General features: G+C 36.5%; 1 protein-coding gene across 3 annotated transcripts; it reads left to right on the top strand.

Annotated features, from left to right (window-relative positions):
* Positions 1-858: 858 nt before the first annotated feature.
* On the top strand, positions 859-18,195 carry LOC125864572 (uncharacterized). 3 transcript variants are annotated; one of them, XM_049544594.1, is made up of 4 exons: positions 860-1,124; positions 2,264-2,359; positions 11,684-11,796; positions 17,763-18,195. In XM_049544594.1, the coding sequence occupies exons 3-4, from the start codon at positions 11,700-11,702 to the stop codon at positions 17,984-17,986; spliced, it is 321 nt and encodes a 106-aa protein (XP_049400551.1). In that variant the 5' UTR covers positions 860-1,124; positions 2,264-2,359; positions 11,684-11,699; the 3' UTR covers positions 17,987-18,195. The 3 variants fall into 3 exon arrangements, with proteins under 3 accessions (XP_049400559.1, XP_049400551.1, XP_049400567.1); XM_049544610.1 differs by having other exon boundaries at positions 2,259-2,359; XM_049544602.1 differs by lacking the exon at positions 2,264-2,359 and having other exon boundaries at positions 859-1,124.
* The last annotated feature ends 1,316 nt before the right edge of the window (positions 18,196-19,511 follow it).

The raw sequence follows: 19,511 nt of genomic DNA, 5'->3' as shown, positions 1-19,511 counted from the left end.
AATATATATATATATATAGTATGAAGTATGATGATGATATATAGTAAGTTGGTAGTCCAAGGGAACCACGACTTATATAGTATGATAGGAGCTCTTTTAAGGAAGGAAATGACGAAAATACCCTTGGTAGTCCAAGGGAACCACCACTTATATAGTATGATAAAAAAAATAAAATATATATATATATATAGTATGAAGTATGATGATGATATATAGTAAGTTGGTAGTCCAAGGGAACCACCACTTAAATAGTATGAAGTATGATGATGATATATAGTAAGTAAACAAATTTAAAATGAAATAGATAGAAGCAGAATAGAAAATAGAATATAATAGAAAGAAATAGAAAGTAGAAATAGAAAATATTATATAAAAGAAAGAAATATTAATAGAAAGAAATAGAAAGTAGAAATAGAAAATATTATATAAAAGAAAGAAATATTAATTAGCCCCACGTGACAATTTTTGATTGGTTTGGTAGTAGTTGAGGAACCCCCACTTCTAAAGTATGATATATATATAAAAGTAGTAGATATTAATAAAATTGACCTTAAGAGATGCAGTATATTAAAATAAATTAAGCAATACCAATCTCAACTGGTCGGTATCTTTAGATTATTATTTAATTTAAACAGTATCGATCTCTCAATATCGATATTTATTAAAGATATTTAATAATTTTACTTGACAATACCGACATCAAAAGGTCGGTAATTTAAACATTTATATATATAATTTTTAGAAAATATTCGTGATGTCGGTATATTAATTTTTTTTTTTTTGAAAAACAATTATGGACTTCCGTAGGTCACTAATTTTATATTAGCTGCCAATTATTTTTCCCAATCCCTAAAAACCCTGTGTTCTTTCCTATTGTCAAACGCCTCCCTCACGTTCAGGCAAACCACTGCTCGCCCCTCTCACGCTCGCCGACGCAGCAGCTCTCGCCGTCGCAGCAGGTCACCGCCGTCGCCGCAGGTCGCTGGCGCTGCAGCAGATCTCGCCGTCACACAGATCACCGGCGCCGCAGCTCTCAAGTCGCAGAAGCTCGCCGTCGCAGGAGCTCGCGCGCGCAGCAGCTCGGGGTGAGAATCAGAATTCAAGATAGGCATTTTCTTTATAAGGTAAGTTTACTTTTTTTCATGCTCTTTTTGATTCATTTACAGACGAATCCTTGCCCATGTAAAAATGAAGCTTTGATTTTTTTGAGTTGGAATTTATTTATTCATTATTTTGAGTTGGAATGTTAAGTTAGACATGCATATCTTCCATCAGATGAGTTGTAAAAATGAAGCGTTGCTAGTACCACTGATGGTTGACTCATCTCTATCAAATTCAAATTGAAAAAAAAAACTTAGGATCAAATTAGATGATCGAGCACTAGGGTGTTGGAACTTGGGTCTGAAACCATGGTAGGGATGACAAAAGTCACATCTTCACAAGTATAAATTCCATCAGAAATAATCAGATTTCTCCAATATATATAACCTCTTCATTCGCCCTCCCAAAGCTACAACCTACTTTCAACCCCTTTTTGTTTTTTCTCTTTTTTTTCCTTCCATATATTAATATAAAAATCAAATTTCACACCCATACTGAAATAATGTTCAAAAAATTAAATTAGAGAAAAGCTATGTCATACCTCCCGATCCTATATGTAGCTCAATCAATTAGCACGACTTAGAATCTAAAAGAGCTATACCTAAATGCAATTATTTTTGTAATTAAATTTCACATTGATACTAAAAAATCTAAGTAGACGTCAATAGTACCAATTAATGAACAATGATAGTGACTTCTCTCCAATTTTGGATCTAGAAGCATTGTGCCCCACCCCTCACCAATTTTCAAAGTATTAAATGATATTACTAAGAGAATGTTTGGATCGATTTAAAAGTTGGTCAAACCTACTTAAAATAAGTTAGAAAATGTTTGGCAAGGTCAAAAATGACTTAAAATAAGTTAAAAATGACTTAAAATAAGTGAAAAACCAAAAGTAGGTCGCCCCCTACTTTTTATTTTTCGACTTAAAAGTCATTTCAATTTGACTTTTTATTTTTGACTTAAAAGCTACTTGTTTTAAGCCAATCCAAACGGGCTCTAAAAATGATTCAAAATTGGTCAAGAGTCCAAAATGAGGGTTGGGGCTAGGTTAATTTAAACAGAATTTGTGCTATCTGTCTATTGTTAAACTAGTTTTTTAAAGAAAAAGTTCCACAACTATAGAATGTACTAAATTTGATGTACACAATTTTAAGTGTAGGGGTACAATCTAATTAAAGGTTGTTCCAATCTCTGACGCCATCAAGCCAACTGCCGCCAACCCTTCCATCTCCATCCCTAATTAAAAAAAGTCAAGTTAATTTTTCCTCGATAAGTTTAATTCTTGTATATATTAGATTTCTTTTATTCAATGTACAACATTTGCATTTTGCTTCGGTTTGTTTGTTTGAATTTTTATAGTGTTCTTTAGTGATAATGTGTTTGTTTAGCATAAGTGACAACATTAGTTGATCCTATAGATGACAAAATTGATTTACTTGCAAGATCGATTTGTGTCCATATAGTGTTGACACTTGACTTTTATTTGGTGATAATGTGTTTGTTTAGCGTAAGTACCAACACTAGTTGATCCTATTGATGACAAAATTGATTTTCTTGCAAAATCAATTTGTGTCCATCTAGTGTTGACACTTAACTTTAAATTTAGAAATAATATATTTGTTAAGCATAAGTACCATCACTAGTTGATCTTATTGACGACAAAATTGATTTTCTTGCAAGATCGATTTGTGTCCATCTAGTCTTGACACTTTGCTTTAATTTAGGGATAATGTGTTTATTAAGCATAAGTACCAACATTAGTTGATCAATACAAAATTGATTTTCTTGCAAGATCGATTTGTGTCCATCTAGTCTTGACACTTGTCTTTAATTTAGGAAGACAAGCTAATTTAGGAAGAATGTCTGTTAAGCATAAGTACCAACACTAGTTGATCCTATTGATGACAAAATTGATTTTCTTGCAAAATCTATTTGTGTCCATCTAGTGTTGATACTAAGCTTTAATTTAGGAATAATGCGTTTGTTAAGCATAAGTACCAACACTAGTTGATCCTATTGATGGCAAAATTCATTTTCTTTCAAGATCAATTTGTGTCCATCTAGTGTTGACACTTAGCTTTAAATTTAGGAATAATGTGTTTGTTAAGCATAAGTACCGACTCTAGTTGATTCTATTAGTTGGTGGATTTAGTTGTTGGAATTAATTCAAAACTAGTTAGAGTTAATGTTGTTTAGTTGTTGAAATAAGTTCAAATAAAGTTTAATTAATCCCTAGCTAGTTTGACTCATTATTTGAAATAATGTGGCTTAGTTGTTGGAATTAATAAAACTAGTTAGAGTTAATGTTGTTTAGTTGTTGAAATAAGTTCAAATAAAGTTTAATTAACCCCTAGCTAGTTTGACTCATTATTTGAAATAATGTGGTTTAGTTATTGAAATTAATTCAAAATTAGTTAGAGTTAATGCTGTTTAGTTGTTGAAATAAGTTCAAATAAATAATGTGGTTTAGTTGGTGGAATTAATTCAAAACTAGTTAGAGTTAATGTTGTTTAGTTGTTGAAATAAGTTCAAATATAGTTTAATTAACCCTTAACTAGTTTGATTCATTATTTGAAATAATGTGGTTTAGTTGGTGGAATTAATTCAAAACTAGTTAGAGTTAATATTGTTAGTTGTTGAAATAAGTTCAACTAAATAATGTGGTTTAGTTGGTGGATTTAGTTGGTAGAATTAATTCAAAACTAGTTAGAGTTATTGTTGTTTAGTTGTTGAAATAAGTTCAAATAAAGTTTAATTAACCCCTAGCTAGTTTGATTCATTATTTGATATAATGTGGTTTAGTTGGTTGAATTAATTTAAAACTAGTTAGAGGCAATGTTGTTTAGTTGTTGAAATAAGTTCAAATAAAGTTTAATTAACCGCTAGCTAGTTTTACTCCTTATTTGAAATAATGTGGTTTAGTTGGTTGAATTAATTCAAAACTAGTTAGAGTTAATGTTATTTAGTTGTTGGAATCAATTCAAAACTAATTAGAGTTAATGTTGTTTAGTTGTTGAAATAAGTTCAAATAAAGTTTAATAAACCCCTAGCTAGTTTTTCATTATTTGAAATAATGTGGTTTAGTTGGTGGAATTAATTCAAAACTAGTTAGAGTTAATATTGTTTAGTTGTTGAAATAAGTTCAAATAAAGCTTAATTAACCCCTAGCTAGTTTTACTCATTATTTGATATAATGTGGTTTATTTGAACTTATTTCAACAACTTAACAACATTAACTCTAACTAATTTTGAATTAACCCTTAGCTTGTTTGATTCATTATTTGAAAGTTTAAAATTATCATTATTGTTTGTGTAGATGGAATCTGATTGTAGTTGGATGTATAATAGAAACAATCCTGGTCGAGCGGGTATCATTCTGGAATTTGCAAAAGGTGTCACTAGTTTTAAAAATCAAGCAAAGACACTTGATGATTTTTTAACTTCAAGATTGATTAGGTGTCCTTGTGTTAATTGTGAAAATGTGAGACATCATACAACAGAGAATGTTGCTATGCATCTTATGATGAATGGATTCAAACCAGGGTATACAATTTGGACTAGTCATGGTGAGGTTGAAAGTGACACTATGTTTAGTAACTTTATTGTTGGTGAAAGTAGTAGATCTATAGTGCATAATTATGTCCATGGTTCTAGAATGTCAGATATGGTTGATGATGCTTTTGAGATGCATTCTGATTTTAAATTTGGGGAAAATGTAGAAGAAACTCCCAATGAAGAAGCAAACACTTTTTATGAACAATTGCGTGATTGTATTCGTCCTTTGTTCAATGGGAGTCCACACTCTAAATTGTCTGTCTGTTGCAGTTAGATTGTTAAGTATCAAATCTGACAATAATATTTCTCAAGGAGCAATGGACTCTATGATAGATCTTATGAAGGAATTAGTTGATCCCAATGTAGAGATTCCTGCTTCTTATTATAAAGCAAATGCATTGGTGTCTATGTTAGGACTCTCCTCGATAAGAATTGATTGTTGTGAAAAAGGTTGCATGTTATACTTTAAGGAGGATGTCGATCTAGAGTCTTGTAAGTTTTGCAGTCATCCTCGCTATAAACCAAATATACAAGGAAGTTTGTACTTCACAACAAACCAATATCACCAAGTTAAACTAGGAACAAAGTCCTCCTTGCAAATGATGAAAATTTTAAATAATACAGTCAGGTCAAAAAATTTAATCATTGTGCCCTTTTCTCCCACAAAGTTAGAACTGTGTCCAATGCCTACCTTTATCCTTCCATTCACTCTTGTTTTGTTCGGGAGTCCAACGAGTCCCCGTCTTGATTTTGCCCCAACTGCTTTACACTAGCTTTGGCCTCTGCCATAAATTTAGGATCAGGCTCATGTTTATCTGAGGGTTCTCTCATTGCCAGACAAATATAAAATGCAATAACCACATTGACTGGTATGACAACAACAAATCTACTCACTAATGTCATAGAATGGGGAGACATATCAGTCACACCTGTTCCAAGTTGATAATGAATAGTGTAGAATCATAATTTCATAATCCACTTAGACTACCAAGGAAAAAAATATCAGTCCAGAAAAGCATAATAAGTATGCCATTTCATGAAGATATCAACCTTCTAGTTTAACAAGAAAAGAAGTTATTTATCTTAATGCTAATAGTACCAAGAAGAACAAGAAAAGAACACTGTTTCCAGCACTCTGAAATGCATCTCAGGGGAATATACCTTAGACGTAATATAGTTATGATTATTGCATAAAACTGTCCATGTCAGAGATTATCACAAAAAATGCTCTCAGGCACTAGTCCCAAGGCAATCTCCTAAAGGTCCTTACGGCCTGAGGAATCCTTTCCTCCGGTAGCTTCAGACCACCGAAATTTTCTTTCCTTATGGAGGAAAAGCTCTTTTTTACATTAGTGGGGATAAATCTTTCGAACTCAAGAATACATGGGATACACATTAGAGGCAGGAGATTTACAAGTAAGGTCTTAGATCCACACAATCTAAGATGGGTATGTGAGATCCTAGTACAAGCTTCAAAGGGTTCTAGACAACTATACAGAAGGTGGGGTAGAAAACAATAGCACAACCTATACAGAGTCTATCAAAAATTCAACGTATATGGCAGATTTGTTCGCATTGAAGTATGGCATGGCTCCTCTAAAGCTGCAGTAATCATTCTGGAGATGAGCTATAACAGTGGGTGGACAGATTTCGCGACTAAAATCATTCGATTTCTGGGGAAATCAACAAGTCAGGGTCACCACCAATACTGTCTCCATTGACAAAATCCTATCGGGATGCTGCTAGCATAGTAAGCTGGCCAGAAATCAGCCAACCAGCAAGCATAGGTGGAGTCAATGATAACCATCCTCTTCACTGAAGCTTAATCGGCACTTTCAATGACCTTGAGTTAATTCAAAAATGGTTCATCTCTAGATGGAAAGTCACTGCTTGCTTCAAAGCCACGCCCCTTGACCACAATAAATTCCTCTTCGAGTTCCCTTCGAGACAAGAAGCAATAAGAGTTAAAGCTGGGGAATGGTTTTGGAACGGAAGGCACCTCACCCTGTCGTGGTGGTCAAAAAATATCAACTCTTAGACAGGGGAGCCACCGGAAACAGCTGGCTAAAAGTATTTGGGATTCCCTTAAATGCTTGGACCATGGACACATTCGAGCATATATGGGACAAATGCGGAGGCTTCATTGGAGTTGACGAAGATACAAAGAACAGATCCCACTTTCTCTAGGCTCGTATTTGTGTCAAAAATTCAGTCATGAAATTCCCGGCAAGTTTGAATTTCGAATTTGCTGGCTGGTTGTTCGATTTGGCTTTAATTACAGAGATCCAGTCCTCTCCTTTACCCACTGGACAAAACCCTGAGTCGGCTAGGGTTGAAAAGCTGCTGGGAGCACAGTCCCATACAGTCCCACGTGACATCAGAGTTAAAAATCCATGTGAGGAATCTGTGGACAAAAGAAAGGGTCATTTAAATTTCAATTTAAATGGGCCGGCCCGACACTACCATGGGAGAACTTATTCAGACTGGAATAATGATTATTATTCCGAAAGCCCAAACAAAAGGAACCAACACAAGGAACATAACTGAATGCAATCATGGAGAGCCTCCATTGCCAAAGCAGACCCATGCAACTTCAAACCTTCAACTTCCTTCAGTGCAACATCCTTCGATCCTTTGGAATTGGAAGTTCAAGCATCTAATCACCAGAATTTGGAGCATAAGGCAGGAGTCTTTTCTCAGCTTGAAGCGGATGACGAAGCAGAAATATCTGCTCCTTCTTTGGGCATATACACACAAGATCCTATTCCCACCTCAGGGTACGATTCCAATTCCAGTCTCTCTTCTCAGTCGTTCAACAGTTTTCTTCCTCTACCGTGGCATAATGATCATTCACCACAAACTGTTGATTCACCGACTGTGGCGGAAACGTCAAAATGGACCAAATTTACTATGATGAAGGCTCGCAAAGTGCTTGGGGTAAATGTTTTAGGTTTCGAGCATGAAATTCTGGATATTATATTAAGAATAAGAATGGAGGAGAAGAGGAAAACTCAGATTCTTGAACAAGGGAAGAAGTCTGGGGATGCAAAAAAAGGGAAAATCATAGCAACAAATGAACTTAAAAAGCTGGATTAGGGTCTCCAAGATGGAAGTGGAAAGAAAGATAGGGGCAGGTACCACAAGGCTCATTCCAAATGAGAGTTAAAATACTCAATTGGAATGTACATGGTCTCAATAATAAAGATAACAGAAGTACTTTGAAATCTCTTATCCAAAAGTGGGGAGCAAACATTGTTTGTTTACTGGAAACCAAAATAGAGTCTTGGAATCCATCTCTAATTAGACAATATGGGGGAATAATTGGCTCTTCTGGGCAGAAGTCAAAGCAATTGGCACCAAAGGAGGGCTATTAATTTTATGGGACAAAAGAGCTTGGAATTGTGTTGAGTCAGAGGCAGGGGCCTTTTCCCTGTCATGTAGATTTGAGAGCACCTCTGAAGACTTCAACTGGGTGTTCACCAGAGTATATGGACCTCATACCAGTCCAGAAAGGGAGGACCTTTGGTTGGAGTTAGCATCAATCAGGGGGTTGTGGTCTGATCTATGGGTCATAGGAGGAGACTTCAATATGTGTAGATTCGAGGGTGAAAGGCTAAACTGTACTAGAAGATCCAGTGCTATGCAAGGTTTCTCCAATACCATTTTGGATCTTGAACTGATTGATCCTCCTCTCCAAGGAGCACAGTTCACCTGGTCTAGAGGGGAGGAGACACTCCAAGCCTCAAGAAATGACAGGTTTCTTTATTCATCAGAATGGAGTGAGATGTTCAGAGCTATCAAACAATACACAATGCCAAAAGTAATTTCAGATCATAAACCCATCATCCTGGAAAGTGGAGATTGGGAGGCATCACCATCCTACTTCAAATTTGAGAACATGTGGCTTCAAGCGGAAGAATTCATTGATATGATAAAAGGATAGTGGCAGTCCTACATTATCCAGGGTACCCCAGACTTTGTGCTGTTACAGAAACTCAAAAACCTAAAGAAAGACATTTCTAAATGGCCCAGAGAGGTGTATGGAAACATTGAAACCTAAAAACTAAAGCTCTTTTGGAACTGGGGAAGTTGGATCAATTAGCTGAAATCAGAACCCTTTCAACACGAGAAAACACAGTCCTTGAATCTGAAACTGCAGCTTCAACAAATTGCAACAGCTGAAGAGATCTCATTGAGGCAAAAATCTAAATGCTTATGGCTTAAAGAGGGGGACAAGAACACAAAGTTCTTTCGGAGAATGGCCAATTCATATAAAAGGGGCAACTCCAATGACAGATTGAGAATAGGAGATGAACTGATTGAAGATAAATGAAGGATAAAGGATGGCATTCTGGAGTATTATCAACAAATATACAAGGAAGCTAAATCCTGGAGACCCTCAGCTGTTTTTGAGAACATGTCCACCCTTAGTATAGAAGAAAAGGAGGAACTTGAACTTCCTTTCACTGAATTGGAGATCTCTAGTGCTCTTATGGCTTGTGCCCCTGACAAAGCCCCAGGCCCTGATGGTTACACCATGGCTTTCTTCCAAAAATCACGGTGCTTCATTAAAGATGATATACTAGCAGCTTTCAATTTCTTTCACCAGAATTGCCAAATGGTGAGGTCTAGTAATGCTTCTTTTATTGCTCTAATCCCAAAGAAGAAAGGTGCTGTAGAGCTTAAAGACTATCGACCTATAAGCCTCATAGGCAGTGTCTATAAGTTGTTGGCTAAAACCTAGCAGAAAGGATGAAAAAGGTGGTGAATTCTTTAGTCTCGGGGCAGCAGAGTGCATTTTTAAAGAATAGGCAGATAACTGATGCATCCTTGATTGCTAATGAGGTGCTAGACCGGAGAATCAAGAGTGGTGAGTATGGAATCTTATGCAAATTGGACATAGAGAAAGCCTTTGACCAGCTTAACTGGGCATATCCAGTCAACATACTGAAACAATTGGGCTTTGGTGATAGAAGTTACCAAGTTCAAAAAAACAATTGGGCTTTGGTGATAGGTGGATAAGATGGATATACTTCTGCATTTCAACAGTGAAGTTCTCAGTTCTAATCAACAGAAGTCTAGTTGGATTTTTCTCTACTCAAAAGGGGTTGAGGCAGGGGATCCACTCTCTTCTTTTCTAATCATTCAGGCTATGGAAGGACTATCTCAGTTTCTAGCTAGGGCTAAAGAACTTCAATGGATTCAAGGATTTCAAGTAGGCAGCAATCCAGCCACCACTGTCAATGTCTCTCACCTTCTTTATGCGGACGACACTCTCATTTTTTGTGGAGCTGATAGGCAACAATCTCCAATCTCAACACCACCCTTATAGTTTTTGAAGCTATCTCTAGACTCTATTTTAACATGCTCTATGTTATATATCCGGTTAATCAGGTGGCCAATCTAGAGGAACTTGCTGGCATACTTAGTTGCAAAACAGGGTCCTTACCCACCACCTATCTAGGTCTTCCCCTGGGGGCAAGTTTCAAATCTTCTGGAATTTGGAATGGAGTTATTGAAAAAATGGAAAAGAGACTTGCTACATGGAAAATGCAATACCTCTCCATGGGAGGTAGGCTCACTCTCATCAACAATGTACTAGACAATATTCCTACGTACTGCATGTCTCTATTTCCAATACCAAGTTCAATTTTGAAACAAATGGATAGGCTCAGAAGGAGAAGTGGCTCTGGAGATATGGACAAACTGAGGTTGGGTTTTGGAGAGACATCATCAAGGCTAAATATGGCATTCAAGATCACTGGTGTCCAATGAAAAGCACTGAACCCCATGGTGTTGGGGTCTGGAAACACATAAGCAGTTTCCAAGATAATTTCTTCGGGGAAGTATCCTTCAAGGCTGGTAATGGACTCGAGATCAGATTTTGGCAAGACAAATGGCTTGGGAACTCTAGGCTAAAAGACTATTTCCCCTCCTTGTTCCAGATAGCCTCCGACAAAGAGGCAACTATAGCCCAGTACAGAGACAACAACTATTGGACTCCTTATTTTCAGAAGGAACTTTCAAGATTGGGAGATTAATGACCTCCTTTCCCTCTTAGAAACTCTGCAAAACACTACAATGGTGGTCGAAGATCAAGACAAGATTCTTTGGGGTAATTCTAAGGAGAAGACCTACACTGTGAAAGAGTGCTACAAAAATATGAGCTCCCAGAATGGCATTCTACTAATTTGGTCTTGGAAACATGTCTGGAAAACTAGGCAACCCCTCATAGTTTCTTGTTTCACCTGGACTGCCTTGAAGGAAGTATGCCTAACACAAGACAACCTTAGGAAAAAAGGTGTAATCCTCATCAACAGATGTGTCATGTGCAAGCAAACCAATGAGAGTGTTAATCACCTTTTTTGCACTGCCCTGCAGCAGTTAGCCTATGGTATTTTTTCTACTCTATGCTTGGCCTACAATGGGTAATGCCCTACAACATGAAGGATGCTTATGCCAGTTGGATATTGTGGAGAGTTGACAAATCCATCAGAAAGATCTGGAGAATGATCCCAGCAGCCATTTTTTGGAGTATACGGAAAGAGAGAAACAACAGATGCTTTAATGGAATATCAACCTCTTTCTGTACTCTTAAAGCCCAATGCCTAGTTAGTTTATTTAGCTGGCACTTTTTTGCCAATGTAATCAGTGTGGATAACCTTTTGGATTTTGTTAGTTTGTTCCCTTATCTCTAGTATAGTAGAGTAGTAGGGTTCCCTTTTGACCATTTCACAAGTTTTTGCCTAGCTCCATATTTTTCTGTTTGGAGCAGCTTTCTTGCACACTGTGCTTTTGTAACTTCGCATCTTCTTGATGCTTTCGAATATCATTTAATTACTTTATCAAAAAAAAAAACTGTCCATGTCTATGACGAGAATGATGTATGAAGGAAAAAAGAGAGGTTACCTTATGATCTTCCTTTTTTCCATGATTCAGATTCATTTTAATTGGGTTCTTTTTTCTGTCCTTTCATAGACGATTCTATCAGATTATACTTAATCCTTTCTGTTTCATCTCACAGGTTGACAGCAGCAACTATGGCGGGAGTTGTTAATAAGTTCTTTATTACATCGTTGATTATGTGGGCAGCTCCAATTGCAATTTTGTACGCCTTCAATCACAACTTAATTCCTGGTAAGCTTTCCCTATTTATATTTTTTTAAGAAAAGCTTCCCTGAATTTTTCTGATGCAAATTTTACTTGATAAAAGATTTGGTTTAAAAATCTGGACTATCATATGTGCCAGAAGCTGATAGCCCGTCTAAAGTAGGTATTGTTTGGTCTTAGATAACTAATATATTCTCTTCTGACTAATTCATTATTCAAAAATCTTTGACTATGCCTTTTTTCCCATTGTTATGCTTGAGAATCTTGCCCTTTTCTTTTTTGTGCTTTTACAGTTGATCACAGTGGTATTTTGTTCGTACCCATCAGTTTATGGAACATGAGAATAAGTGTGGTAGATTTATGCCCATTAATGCTCAACAATTGTTGCCCTGTAGTCTTTGGTGGTTGAGATGATTTCTTTGCCTATCTGAGTCAATGTATCCAAAGGGAACCAAAGTTGTTTCACACTTTTATCTAAGTTCCAGGGAAAATAATTATATGCTGGCTTCACAATATGTTCTGTCAATTGAATTAATGGGATATTGGTGAGGGGATTGTTGTAGTTATGTTTTATGCTGATTGTGTGATTATACTAACACCGAGCTCTGCTCGAGAATGGGAGAGGTTTGTCATGGTGAATAGAGAATTATGAAGTTGTCTTTTGTCAAATATTCAAATGAGAAAGAAGAAAACTTGTTTGTTGGCTGGGGGTTGTAAGGTTTGGTAGATCACTCTTAAATGTGCCCCTTGCTTATGTCTTAAATAGCACACGTGACATTTTTCTTTAAATTATTTTTTTGTTTTTTTGATGACTGTGGTGTCCGGGCCAACTTTTTTTTGAGTAATGTAACTTTGTATTAAAACCAGTACTTAGGTAGTACTGGAAAAAAATTTACAAATGGATTGGATGCATAATATACCAGATATGAACCAATCCTAAATGGTGCCTAGGACATCTAGGATTGATTCAGTATCACTAACATACAGTTTGGTGCACCAAAAACAGAAAAGCAAAATGCATTTTAGCTTAGTATCCTGTACTAAACTCCTTCTATCCTCAAACATCTATCATTTCTTTCCTTCCAAATAGTCCATCAACTACATGATGGGATGATCCTCCATCTCTCTCTGTTTCCTGGACCCGCTCTTACTTCCTCCCAGCTAAAAAGAGTGTCAACAATCTTGCTTGGCATTGTCCAGTCTATGCTTTTGAGATTGATGAAAATCTTCCATAGTTGATCTGTAATACTGCAGTGTAGGAACAAATGGGTTATTGTCTCAGCTTCCTTTTCGCAAAGGAATCATCTAGAGCAGAGAGCAATATTCCTTTTGATCAAGTTTTCATGTGTCAAAGTTGCTTCTTTAGCTAGAAGCCAGGTGACCTTATATGCTCCACTTTCATGTCCACTCCACCATAGGCAATCTGCACCTTCTTGTAACCCTTGATAACTCTCCAACTGGTTAAACAGTTCCACAAGTCTAGGTATCTCCCAATCATTCAACATTCTTCTGAATCTAAGGTCCCACCCTTGTTGTGTCCACATCTCGGCAACTCATTTATGTTGGTCTAAGGCTATAACAAATAAATCTGGAAACATGTCTTTAAAGCTCCTTGTCCCGATCCATTTGTCTTTCTAAACCTGGTCTTGTTCCCATTAACCACTCTGATGTGGGCAGTGTTCTGAAAGGTGCTCGCCCCTCACCAAAGACGATGAGGCGTGGCGAGTTCAGAAAGGCGACCACAAGGCGAATGGTGACGCTGCGAGGTGAGGCAACAAGGCGTCACTTTTTTTTTTTAAAGATCTGATTTAATAATTAAAAGTTAATATTATGGTTTATTTGGCGTTTTTACGAACCTAGGACTTCTCTCCGTCGCGACTCTCCTTGCACCTTCGCGAATCGCGACCCTCTCTTCTCCAGTTCTCCTCCCTCACTACTTCACGACTCTCTTCTCCAGTTCTCCTCCCTCACTACTTCGTGAATTTCTTCTCTTCTCCAGTTCTCCTCACTACTGACGATGAGACCTCAGCTACTCAGCACTCAATAGGTATGGTTTTAGATTTTTTTTTCTTCTCTTCTTCTTCTTCTTTCATATGCAGAAGATGAAGTGCAGACTCTGTTTTTTACTTTGTTTTTTATTTTGAAGCTACTGTTAACTGACTGCATTACTGCAATCTGCCTACATTTTATATTTATTTCTGCCCTACTCANTTCTCCTCACTACTGTCGATGAGACCTCAGCTACTCAGTACTCAATAGGTATGGTTTTAGATTTTTGTTTCTTCTCTTCTTCTTCTTTCATATGCAGAAGATGAAGTGCAGACTCTGTTTTTTACTTTGTTTTTTATTTTGAAGCTACTGTTAACTGGCTGCATTACTGCAATCTGCCTACATTTTATATTTATTTCTGCCCTACTCAATTTAGTTTTATATTAATTAATATAGTATTTGCTAATATGTTATTGCTATTGAGATTTTGGATATTTATATATGCAATTAAATATTTGAAGTTTTTGGTATTAATTGACGCCTCAATTCAAAAGGCGTGCGGCGAGGCAGATCCTTGTCGTCTTCTTTGTCGCCGTTTGCTGTCCAAAATGCTGGATGTGGGAGTTTTTTTTGAGAAAAAGCCAATAGCTTCTGATAGTCCTCCAAAGATTGATTCCATATGGAGTATGACCTCCTTGGAAACCCAACTGTCCTATTCCCCATACTTGCTCTTTATGACTCTGCTCCATAGTGTTTGAGGAGCCTGTGAATATCTCTAGAGCCATTTAAGCTTCACAGCTTTGCTATGATGCTTCAAATTCCTGATGCCAAGTCCCCCTTGTTTCTTGCTTCTGATGATTTCCTTTCACTTGAAAGGTGAAAAGCTCTTTTTTCCTTGTTACCTTGCCAAAGGAAGAATCTTCTGATCTTGTCCAGTCTTTGAGTGACTCCGGAAGGGATTGGGAATAGGGAAGCATACAAGTAGGCAAAGCATCCAAGACAACATTAATCAGACTGAGTCTACCTCCGAGGGACAAATACTGAGATTTCCACTTCTTAAGTTATTAATTGACCATAACATGGATAGAGTGGAAGATGATGAAATATAGCAGGTACTTATGACAGATTTGCGACTAGTTTGCCTCATGGTGCGGCCAAGTATAGCTGTGCTGAGCTTCTATGATACATATCTGGGTGATTACCCAATCAATGCTTGCTTGATTCCTGCTCTATCTATTAATAGTTTTATATAACAAAGAATAACAATCAAATACATGATACAATAGCTAGGAGAAGAGAAGTATAATATCCATGCTATGTTGCCAGAGAACCTGTCACCATTTGGGGTACTTCTAGATGATATTAATAAGAAGTTACTGGAAACTTATGTGCAATTATTATGAAATGTTCTAGATGGATGAGTTTTTGAGACACTTTTTGCTGATGTAATAAGGGAATCATAATAGGATATTGTCATCTTAGATTATTAAGTTGAAATTGTGAGCAGTTAGATGGCGTAGCACTATCTCCTGTTGGTTCCCAACCTCTGCAGAATATCTGTTCTTATGACTTCTATAAACACTTTCCTTTTCATCTTTTGTTTCTCATTATCATAATAGTTCTTTTTGTGAGTACTGTTTGGAGTTACAAATCAATTCCCATCGGCAGCACTGGAAGGATGGAATGCCATTTATATCGTGATTGAAGACCTGCTGTATGGTCAATGACAGAATTTGTTTTATCTTAACAAACTACAATATTAACTCAAGTCTTATGTCTTATGAATTAATTCTGTAAATATTTGAGGTTTCTCTATGATTTTAGTACTTAATTTGCTCCTGAATGGTTTTGTATGTCGCACATATATCACTCATTTCAAGTTCTTTTTCCCCTGTGTTTTGAGATGGTAACAGAATTCATTAATAACAATAAGTTCAGCACAAAGATACTGCTAAGAGAAATAACCCCTAAGATACAAGACTTCCAAAAAGGAGAGAAAAAACAAAAGCAAAAGACAGTCTTGTGTCAGTTACAAGGACCCAATGAGGTTAACTAAGGACTCTACATCCTGTACTAAAGCTTGTTTACATCAAAAGTGAATAATAATATATAATTCATTTGAATCTCCTGTTCAGAATTTGCTGCGTCTTCAAAACATTTGGAGTTCCTTTCCAGCCACGCTGTTCACCATATACATGCCGATGCCAGGATGATACCCCACCACTTCTTCTGACTTGGTGTGCAGCTAATTTGTCCCAGCATACCAACATTTCCACAGTATCTCTAGGCACTACCCAACTCAAACCTTTAATACTCAAAAGAGCTGCCAAAGTCTATTGGTTACCTGGCAATAGAGGAAAAGATGGTTATTTGTTTCATTGGCCCTGCTACACTAAAAAACATTTTGAACATGGTATGTTCCTCTCTTCATTAAGCTCTCATGTTTCGGGAGAACTTCTTTAACCACAAACCGGCAAAACACAGTTACTTTGAAAGGGACCTTCAAAATCCAGATATGTTTCTATAGCCAGAGCCCTTGTTGGTGTACTGAGCTTATATGCATATTTTACAGTTTTGTTGGTATCCCGTGACAGTCTATCCACTTGCTCAATTGGTCCCTAATCCCTTGTAGTTGTCCAGTATCTTGAGGAACTCACTCTGATTACCTCCCAGTCATTTGGTAGTCTCCTGAAGCTAAAATCCAACCCTGCTGGCTCCATGTTTCAGTAATAGAGGCATCAGGCTCTGGACGATTTTAATGATTCCTCTAATCAATACAAAAGCTTAGGTGAAATTGAAGAAAATGGAATACCTTTTATGTAGAAATTTCTATGTCACTCTTTTTCCTTCAATCTGCTTCCAAGCTTTTCCTCAAGTTCTCTACATAATATCTCATAATTTGGGTTTTATAACTCTATTTTTAGATATTTTAATTATTTTTAGGCGAATCCCCGCACCCGTATCCATACATGGATCCATAGCCCCGAATCTGAAAAATTAGATCATGAAGGATCCGACCTCTAGATCCGCACCCATATCAGACACCCGCACCCGAGTCTGAGCAACTTAGTCAGAAACAACCTCTCTACCTCCTTGAGGTAGTGGTAAGGTCTACGTACACTCTACCTTCCCAGACCCAACTTAGTGGGATTTCACCGGGTTTGTTGTTGTTATATAATCATTAATACTAATTGAGCAGAGAACAAGAAGTATCTCAGTTGAAATTTCGTAATTTGGCCACAGAATTACTCAAGTTAGAACTTGTGAATAAGTATTTGGGCTAGTTTTATAATTTGGTCCATTTATAAAAGAGAGAATACTCAGGTTATGTTGGGCGGGTTGGGTTATGTCCCATTATTTTATACATACCACCCCACCCATATTGACCCAAATAAAATTTGTCCGAGTTGGGTTATGACCTGTTTCACTGACTTGACCCATGTCGACCAACCGAAATTTGACCGGATCCGTCCATTTTCCACCTCTAGAAATATTGGTTGATACTATTATGGAAATGTAAAGAATAAGCACTGGATTTTAGATGGCTTCACAGCGGCCTTTTATCCCAAGTGTCAGACAGCCACAAAACAGGACCTATTAAATACAACCAAATATTTTCACCAGGATGAAAGCTTTGAGAAAAACTTTAATGCTTCATGCATTGTTCTAGAGAGAGATCTTTCAACTATGTCTGATGCATAGTATGAGGTTTGAGTCGAACTATAAAATAGTAAATAGTGTCATCGTTATCACAACTATATTACGTCTAACGTATATTCCCCTGACGTGCATTTCAGTGTGCTGGAAACATTGTTCTTTTCTTGTTCTTCTTGGTACTATTAGCATTAAGATAAATAACTTCTTTTCTTGTTATTCTAGAAGGCTGATATCTTCATGAAATAGCATACTTATTATGCTTTTCTGGACTGATATTTTTTTCCTTGGGTAGTCTAAGTGGATTATGAAATTATGATTCTACACTAATCATTATCAATTTGGAACAGGTATGACCGACATGTCTCCCCATTCTATGACATTAGTGAGTGGATTCGTTGCTGTCATATCGGTCAATGTGGTTATTGCATTTTACATTTGTCTGGCAATGAGAGAACCCTCAGATAAACATGAGCCTGATCCTAAATTCCTGGCAGAGGCCAAAGCTAGTGTAAAGCAGTTGGGGCAAAATCAAGACGGGGACTCATCGGACTCCCGAACAAAACAAGAGTGAATGGAAGGATAAAGGTAGAGCATAAATGTTCTTGAAGGCATTGGACACAGTTCTAACTTTGTGGGAGAAAATACAATGATTAAATTTTTTGACCTGGCTGTATTATTTAAAATTTTGATCATTCGCAGGGAGGACTTTGTTCCTAGTTTAACTTGGTAATATTGGTTTGTTGTGAAGTACAAAATTCCTTGTATATTTGGCTTATCCTTTATCTGCTTCCTGCAATGTTTTTCTTGTTATTCATTTGTAGTTATGCTATATATATCTGGTGCATGAGTGAGTATTTGCTTTATCAGAATATAAGTAATCATTTGAAATTTAACAGGCTCTATTCTCGACCCTTATATTTTTGGTTACTGAGGCTACTTTGTTTATTTTTTGTTTGTAAGACATGTTTACCAGTTCACAATGATGGGAGCCATTTGAACACTCAGTTGCTATCTTTCTGTCACATTTTTCTTCACTGTTCATAACTCGTTTGCATTTTCAATGATTAGTGTTCAAAAGGTATTGGTTTCTTCTTATTGTTTAGCTCAACTATAATCCCTGCAAAAGGTTTTACATTTACCATAAGCCCATTTGTTTTCTGTAATATTAAGATACTTTAATTTGGATGAACAGCTAAATGAATTAAGATGTCTCTAAATTTGAATATTGAATGATTAAAACTTTTTGTTTTTCAACATATGAATGTGCATAATTATTTGTTTCTAAACATAAATAAATATACAATTTAAATAAAAAGTGAGTAGTTAGATATTAGAAAATATATATAATAAAATTATTATTTGAAAATAAAGAAAAAGAATATTTGTGTTCACTAGTGATGATGGAGATGCTATGATAGTGATGGTGAGGTAGTTGGTGTAAGTAAATGGTGGTATATTTGTGATGGTGGCTGAAGCATGTGAGGTATTTGCCAATGATGTTGTTGATAGTGATGGTGAGGTAGTTGGTGTAAGTAAATGGTGGTATATTTGTGATGGTGGCCGAAGCATGTGAGGTATTTGCCAATGATGTTGTTGATGGTGGAGGTAGTTGATAGTAGGAATTGGTTGTAGTGGCCAATAGTGATGGCAGAGGTGGTTGACGATAGTGGTGGTGTTGGTTGTTATGACAGGTGATTAGTGGTGGTGCTGATTGTTATGGCTATTCTATGGTGTGTTCTTCAAGAATAGGAATAACATCATTAGTCCTCATCCTTTTTATCATATTATGTGTGCATACATACTATTTAGGGTATAAGACTGCTAAATATTTATCTTATATCCACTAAAACAATGTCTGATCAAAGCCAATCATTGAAGGAATCATGTGTCTTTTGATTTCATCTTGATCAAAATCAAGCTTCAAGTTGTTCCTCTCCTAAAAAGTTATGGTAAGCATTATTCAAGAGAATTAGTCTTTTCTTTACTTTATAGTCATGCTCATCCTCCTATCAATTATTTCTCATGTAAAACTTTCGAAAAACCAGGTTTTTGATATAGTGATTTCTTGCTCACCTTGGTTCACAATACAATTTCTT

This window comes from Solanum stenotomum, chromosome 1 (assembly GCF_019186545.1).
Source record: "Solanum stenotomum isolate F172 chromosome 1, ASM1918654v1, whole genome shotgun sequence".
In the NCBI taxonomy this organism is placed as follows: Eukaryota; Viridiplantae; Streptophyta; class Magnoliopsida; order Solanales; family Solanaceae; genus Solanum; species Solanum stenotomum.
The sequence above is the reverse complement of the archived record's forward strand: the minus strand, read 5'-3'. Positions and strand labels throughout refer to the sequence as shown.